The sequence below is a fragment of the Tetrao urogallus genome (assembly GCF_951394365.1).
Source record: "Tetrao urogallus genome assembly, chromosome: 8".
Classification (NCBI taxonomy): Eukaryota; Metazoa; Chordata; class Aves; order Galliformes; family Phasianidae; genus Tetrao; species Tetrao urogallus.
This window is the reverse complement of record NC_136821.1, coordinates 9,124,169-9,132,148: the sequence shown is the minus strand read 5'-3', so window position 1 is coordinate 9,132,148 and position 7,980 is coordinate 9,124,169. Positions and strand designations below refer to the sequence as shown.

At 44.4% G+C, this 7,980-nt stretch overlaps 1 protein-coding gene across 1 annotated transcript in view; it reads right to left on the bottom strand.

Annotated features, from left to right (window-relative positions):
• Positions 1-321: 321 nt before the first annotated feature.
• The window catches only part of LOC306949502 (protein HEG homolog 1-like), a gene marked incomplete at both ends in the record, with an annotated part of 30,274 nt that continues 22,615 nt past the window's right edge, over positions 322-7,980 (bottom strand). The window contains 8 exons of the mRNA XM_079539412.1: positions 322-471; positions 1,307-1,481; positions 2,303-2,390; positions 2,908-2,945; positions 3,056-3,098; positions 5,810-5,944; positions 7,231-7,391; positions 7,756-7,814. Of these exons, the coding sequence (XP_079395538.1) occupies positions 322-471; positions 1,307-1,481; positions 2,303-2,390; positions 2,908-2,945; positions 3,056-3,098; positions 5,810-5,944; positions 7,231-7,391; positions 7,756-7,814 (849 nt within the window). The remainder of the gene's footprint in view (positions 472-1,306; positions 1,482-2,302; positions 2,391-2,907; positions 2,946-3,055; positions 3,099-5,809; positions 5,945-7,230; positions 7,392-7,755; positions 7,815-7,980) is intronic.

Genomic DNA, 7,980 nt, shown 5'->3' with positions numbered 1-7,980 from the left:
ATCCACCTGTACTGATCCATGCTTGCCATGTAGCGTAAGGAGTGAAGAAGCAGCACAGAACAAAACCAGAGTACACACGAGCTTCCACCTGAGTCTTTTACTGATGTGCACCTTGAGCCATTCACTTCCTTCTCCTCTTCCTCTCTGCTGCTCAGCGAATGTAACCATTCCTGGGAGCAGCAACACTCAGTATGGAGTTCAAAGACCATCCTGTTAAATGGAAGAGTAAGACTGGTATGGGCTGAACTGCCAGGGGACACATTGTACCTGGGGATCAAGGGCCACAAAACTGTGTCAATCTTCCAGTCCCTCTCTGTTCTGCTAAAAATAGTCTCTTCTTCTGGCTTCATCACTAATAAAGGATGGATTGTATTGTCCAGGGTAGATGCATGAATGTCGAGATCCAGGCAAACCAGTGTAGGGAGGATAAAGTCCATTTCTTTCCAGTTCTGGATTTCTCAGTCCAGTTGGCTGTATTAGTAGGAAAAAAAACACCACACAAGTCTTAGACAACTCCTCTTTCAAGCACAGCTTTACCACCTTTCCTACCAGTTGTTTCAGTAGATAGAAGGAACAACACGATCACTAATTTTCTCTAAGACTTAGAATTAATTGTACTGTGGGAGGTATGCATTTCCTGGAGGGCGGTATTCTGATGCAGCTGAGTTTTGACATCTGGCCAAATAGAAGACCTGAAGCTTACCCATCCAGAAGGTTACCTGACTCCACCAAATGCAGTCTAAATGTACAGTTAATTTTTAATCCAAGAGAACTGTGCTAACAAGCTCAGGCACTAAAATAATTCATCTTAATACAGGATATCATCAGAGTTATTGTTATAAGAAATGCTCCCAGAAAATCAGTTTGTTTCCTGCTTTGAGTATTATCTAGAAGTGCTTTTCTCTCATTTTCCTTCATGCTGTGTAAAGCAGTAAAATTACTCTGGGAAAACTTAAAATACAAGCCAGAAAAGGAAAGTTTTGCTCACTGCTCTCGTCCCTGGAAAGCAGAAGCTCAGTAAGTGTGATTTGTGTGAACTCCTGCAATCTTCACTCACATGAATAACCCCTCCTCATCTTGAGATCCTAGACATTTTCCTAGCATTCTTTCAACTGACACTTTTTTGTGATATTCAGACACATATAACAGCTGGAGTTCACATAACTCCCAACGCCTTGCTGTCTGTGGCAGCCATTTGCTTTGCTCTTTTGTTTTGAAGGAAAGGGATTTATGCTTCCAAAAATAAAGGGATGTTTCTTTGCTATATGAAATAGCAAAGGTTAAGATTTAAGCTGTGGATAGATACCGAGTAATACACATCTGTCATCTGCAACAAATTCTTGGTGCTTCCATTCTCCTGCATCTCAATGGTCTCTCTGCCCCACTCTTGTGCTCGGGGGTTCTTCGGATACTCGGCATATGGTGACATCTGGAAATCCCCACTCTTGAAAATAAGTTTACTTATGTCATTTTTATTCTTCCTGTTTAGAAAAGAATGAAGGAAAGTCAAAAGTTATAACTAATCCTGATATAAGATCCTCTCCTGTTTCAGTTTATGCCTCTTGTCTCTTAAAAACATATATTTAGAAAGAAAGAAAAATGTATGCGAGCCCCCAACTATTCAAGTTCCCAAGTGCCTTCCAGGCACTATGTTACTTCCTAAGAAGGAAGAACTGGAAGCTGCCAGTCTGAACACCACAAAAAGCCCTTACATCACCCCCATGTTGTAGGAGCGGACTTTGGTAACATCTCCAGTGCAAAGAAGATTTCTCTCCAGGAAGGCACGTGGCCTGCCAAAGGCCAAGACCCATGAGAAGACCAATCCATCCCCACAGAGTTCTGCAAGCTGGCACCTGGAGGTGTAGTGACCATCATATCTCCTGGCTGGGCCTTGCTCCTGACTCAAAGCACCAAAGGATGCTGTGCCTACTACCAGTGCTACATTACTGATCCATCCAACTGCTGACTTCAGAGAGCTGTGAAATCTTAGATTTGGGGTTAAAATGGTTGGGAAGAGAGTGTTACTGCAAGGCAGCCCTTTTTCATGGTTTATAAATCACAAAGCACAACTATCTCAGCAGCACACCTTGCCTAGTTGAAAGCTGCCTGCTGGTACAGGAACTAGGTGTGCACGTGTGTGAGTCTGCCTGAGAGGGAGACACACATGATGAGAGCAGGTGCAGGAGCTGTGCTTGGAGAAGGACCTTGAATGCACTCCAACATCTCTTTACAACGGCCCAGCAATTCTTCCTGTTATCCAAACTCCTCCTTTCTACCTAGCCTGCATTTTCGGAGGACTTACCGGCAGCAGGTGACTATCAGCGCTATGCCCATGATAAGCAGCAATCCTCCTCCCGCAGCTGCAATCACCACTGTAATGAGTTGATATGCTAGGGGCAGGAAAGAGAGAGATCTGCTTAGAGACAGCAGTTTGGCCATAAATATTCATGTATCACAGTTCTCATGCAAGTGGATTAACTGTTTGCTTCCTGCCTTCCTCCCTCTGTAGTTGTCATCTGAAGCAAATGGAACTGGGGGTCTCTCACTGAAGGAAGGATGGGCTCCTGTTGCCAGGGGATTGATTCTCTGCACTGATAAATCAGGATAGCACAGACAAACTTTCATGGATTCACTCTGAATATCTCACTTCAAAAGTGTGTACATGCTATCTTGGCAGAGCATCCATGGAAAGAAAATCTCCAAGGAAAATACTGATCTTGTTGGCAGATAATATCAAGTCAACTTTGTCAAATAAATATTTTGATCAATAAAACAATTTTCGACAGACAGTGAAGAAACACAAAACCTGACATGAATGATTTGTGCTTACTGTGCTTTAGGCATAGTTATTTGCAACCATTTGTTTCAAATTTCCCCCAAATGAAATGACTGATACTTGGTACTTACGGTTCCCACAGTTGAATCCCCCTAAGCCAAATGGGCAACTGACAACAGAAAACAAGAGGGAGTATCAGCAGCTTGCTTGTGCCAACAGGTCACCAAAGTAGCACTAAGAAGGATGGTGGGGTAAGAGGGGGCAGAGCGCTCACCATACCTCACACAGGTCTCATTTTCCAGCTTGTATCCATCTTCACAGGCTGCAAACACAACAGAGAAGGGCCATGAGCACCGCACAGTGGTGCAGAGGAGGCACTCGCATTGCTGCTTCCCACAGCAGCTTCACCCCAACCAGCCTCTGAGCTGACAGTGCTGGTGCAGCAGGAAGCTGCATGCTCTGATGCTACATCATCCTCTGTTTTAGGCAAAACACTGTGCACTTAGCTCACCTCCCAGCCTGCCATAGGGTGGGCAGCAGGTAAAATAATTCACGACACAGTCTCTTCTTACCCAGCTGGGAACTAACTGCACACCTGCATTGTTTCCCAAGGAATATCAGTGTAAAAAGTTTGCATGTGCAATTTTGTCTGCTACAACAGGCTGGCAATATCCTAATAAACCAGAAGAGACCACTAGTGTTCTAGTGGACTGTAGCTGGTCCTCTAGCTGGACTCAGAGCTTATGGCTCTTGCAACACCAGCAACAAGCAATATCAGTGCCAGCTGGGAGCAATGTGACTGTGACCTCTCCTTCATAATACAGGTCAGAGAACTTCCCTAAATTCAATTCCAAATTGAATTGGGTTTCAAATCAAATAGTTGAAGTGGAACTACATTTCACAGAACCATCCAAGCTTGGTTTTAATATTTCCAGTCACAATCAACCGCAACACTCAGTCAGATGCTCACAAAGTTAATTTCCCCAGCCATTAAAAACATTCACCTTTTCTCTGGTCTGCATTATCCCAGTGTCAAATTCCAGCCTTTGGATGGAAGTTTTCTGGGTTGGAAAAGGCTACATTATCACATTTCTCCTACTCACCATCAAATCACCCTGCCTGCCTCTGCCTGTGCACCCTGCCCTGTGCAGTCCCATTGCTCCTCCTGGGAACATTCTCAAGCACTCCCCAGGTGGCAGACAGAGCAGAGCAATACTTGGGGTCACATGGTGGTGCTCCCCTCCCAGCTGCCCCCCAGCCTCCCATGGGAGGCCGGATGGGGCAGCACAATGGCTGTTTCCCCTTTGCAAGTACTTAATGGGAGTTAGCACTCCATGTCTGCACAACCCACAATGAGGGTCGGATGCTTGGGAGACCACAGTTCCTGTTCAGTCAATAAGAGGGCAGAGATTTAAAAAAAGCCTGGCATATTATATGCTATAAATATCAAGAGAATAGCTTAGCTTTTGAAAATGACTTTAAAAACCCTGTTGGCCTGGCTTACCCAAACGGGGACAGTGATGCTGACAGGCTGGTACATTGCTGGAGCACCACACTGTGCACTCAGTAGCACCCAGTGCCACACTGCTAATGACAGCAGGGAGCTGACAGTGGAAAATAAAGACCTGACAGCAAGGGATAGGTTTTTCTCATTTTGCACAGCAAACAAGACTGGTAAGCAGGGTGTGACCACATCTCCTTGTCTAAAGGTGTTACACCACTTACAGCCTGTCAGGCATTTATCTTCACACCACCACTTGCCAAGGGTCATGGACAAGATGAATGGTCAATCCCCAAGATTGGTGGGCATCTCAGTTCCCCATTGCTGCCCTCTCTGCCTCTCAGGGTGGATGGAGACAGTCAATATTTCCTAAAAAAAGTCCTCCTTCCAACATACAAGTTGATGGAAGGAAGGGAAATACAAAAGGGTATTGCCTGGAGATGTAGAGAAGAGGAGAGGCAGGACCATGACCCAAGAGCCAGGGATGTGCATTTCAGGGATGCCCATTCCAGGGATGCCCATCCCAAAGCCCACAGCACATTCATTATTTCCAGACACACATGATAGAACCATTGAATCGTTTGATTTGGAAAGGACCTTTGAAGACCATCTGGTCTAATCCCTGCAGTGAGCAGGGACACCTACAGCTCCATTAGGTGTCAGAACACCATCCAGCCTGACCTTGGGTGTCTCCAGGGACAGGGCATCCACCCATCCACTCTGATAGTTTCAGAAATGACAAAGCATCTGCTCCTACTTTAATATCAACCCTGCTGATACTGCCAGAAACAATATATAACCACCGTTGCAATTATTATTGATAAACTGGATTAAAAAAAATTAATAAAAAAAACAAAAAACAAAAAACTGGATTTCCTAAGAAGCCCTGCAACAATTACTGCAACTAGGAAATGGACGCCCTCATCCTATAAAACTCACTCTGACTATCGGCACAAGGACAAAGGCCTTGTTTAAGATGTAGCAAAACAAATTTCATGATCTGAGGAGTAGCTAAAAATAACATAACCCTGAAGCTTAAAATTTCTATTAGGAACCTAGTTTAAAAATAAATTCATAACCATTTTCAGATACTTGCTTATTTAAAAAATAGTGAAGATGTATTGATATAAGCTCGTGAATTTAAAGCAATTATCTGAAGTTCGCTGAGAGTTCAGACAAAATCAAAACAGACAGAGCTGCACGTCATCTTTGCTCTGTGCCACTGAGCTGAAGCCCAGCACGGTCAGCCCCCCTCCTCCCTCTTCTGCATTGCTGTGACTCACAGCATGCTCCAGAAAAGGATAATATTATTCCTAGAGAGAGACTGCACCTCCAGCATCTGCTGAAAACTCCCCTAGCTGACTAAAAGGAACTTGAGCTCCTGATATCTATTTTTAATATCAAGCTTCTTGCACACACAGTGATGTGCGTGGCACACAAATACACAATCACTGCAATTGACACAAAAAGATAAAGCAAACTCAGGCAAAAAAACAAAAAACAAAAAACAAAAGCTGCATGAAGTGCAATACCTCTGCAGGAATGGTCCATTTTATTGTACTTGAAGTACCCGCTTTTGCACTGGCAGAGTGCAACCCCATCGAAGTCAGTGCACTCAGAGGTCTCCTTGTCACATTTAGGGTCCTTCTGCTTGCACAAGCTGCCAACTGTTGGGAAAACGCAGCCAACATCAGCACAGTTCTCTCTGAACACACCAGCATGCATGTTTGCTTTCCCCAGGCATTCCATTCAGCTCATTTCATCTCTCTTTCTCACTTTTTTTAATAATATTTGTTCCATTTTGAGATGGTCAGCATCACATTATGCCACAATTTCATACATATCTACCATCTTTTGTACAAGCAAATTGAGTGGGGGGAATAATAAATATTTCAGCTCAGAGGCTGGAAGGGAAATTAAAAAGAAAAATTTGTTTTGGCCCAAGCAGAAACACATCCTCCCCCTGAGACAGTTCAGCAAAACCATTTTTAAGGTTATATCTCGCAAAGCATTTTGCTCAGCCCAAAAGAGCTTCTTCCATTCCAATAGCAAGCACTGCATTTTCTTCACTTTTGAAACAGAGTTGGTTCTTTCATTTATAGTACTTCGAAGCAATATTTTACCTTTAAAAATCAGGTCTATTGGCATGAGCATTCAGCAAAACTGGGAGTGAACAATGGAAATTGTGTCACACGATTGTGACACAATGGAAATTGTGACACAGTGGAAATTGAGCCCATGTATTTTACTGGGAGGTGGAATAACTGTAACCAACAAATGAAAGCATATGAGAAGCAGGAACTTCTATGGGATGTGTGTCACTCACTTGGAGCTCCCCTTTTACACCCCTCTCCCATAATTTATCATAATTTATCCTTGGATCTGTACTCGCACACCAATAGAATATATTTCTTTCTAAGTTTTTGAACCTGAGGTAACCACTGGATATAATTTTGAGCTAGCTCAATAAAATGATTTAAATTAATTCAGTCTACAGTGCTGAGTTGTGGCTTTCAAGTATGGCATATTTAAAGCCTGGACATAGTCCTGTCCAGCACTGGCAGCCTTCTCCAGACACCTCTGACCTTTGGCAGCCAGAAGACTTGGGAGAGAGGTGGTTCTTGGTCCAGAAACTTGTGAAAAAAAGAGTGATCCATTTTTATATCCCACCGTATCCCAACTCCTGGCCATGTGGGTGGAATAATACATCACCAAGAACCACGCAGATGTGACTCAAAGGGACATGGGGTAGTGGGCATAATGGTGATGAGCTGATGGTTGGACTACATGATCTTAGAGGTCTTTTCCAATCTTAATGATTCTGTGATTCAATCTTAAGATGATTCCTGTTGAAGTGAGATGGAAACTTGCAGAGGAATTTTGCTGAATGCCAGAATCTTTCTCTCCACTTTCTTAAAGGACCCAACCCAAACAAATCTGCTGTGCTGCTTACCTCTGTGGAGTGGTTTCAGGCTGGCGATGAACTGGCAAGGGTCAGGAGGAGATTTGCAAGCCCGAATGTAGCTTTTCACGGTGCCGACAACATCATAGAAAGTCACGTTGGATGCTAAAGAGAACGTGGATTGCACTGAAACATGCACAACATTTGCCTCCCTAACAGAAAACAAAACAAAACAGCCCTGAGTACCATGGGTCAGTCTGATTTCACGGTTAGTACGTTAGCAACCTGCTAGTTATTAGTGCAAGCAACACTTAACATAGACATGATATCACACACATACTGAGAAAGCTGTCTGAGGCAGCAGATCTGTGGCTGCTCAGCAAGCTGTCCTCAGTAGGAGGACTGGGATGGATGGCCAGGGTGCAAAAGGATTTCCAGTGCCCCCATGCTGCTGCTGGGCTTGAATTCCTTAAGCACAGCACCGGTGGGTCAGACTCAAAATGTGGACCTCTAGCTGAACAACCCAGGTATTCACATGGCTGGCACCATTCCTCACTCTGCCTCGTGGCCCCTTACCTGGTGGCTTTGACTGTGGAGTGGTAGTATCCAGGCAAGCCTGACAGAGAGGCATTCAGCTGAAAGGAAGAGAAGAAGAGTTGTTGGAATGGAGCAGCACAGCTCCCAGTAGCACCCCTAGCCCCAGGACAGACCCCAGGTGTGGGGGGTTGGACAACCTGGATGGTTCAACAATTAGAAAGGCTAAATCCAGACCAGAGAGCCCTGTGGCTGCCGTCACAACTA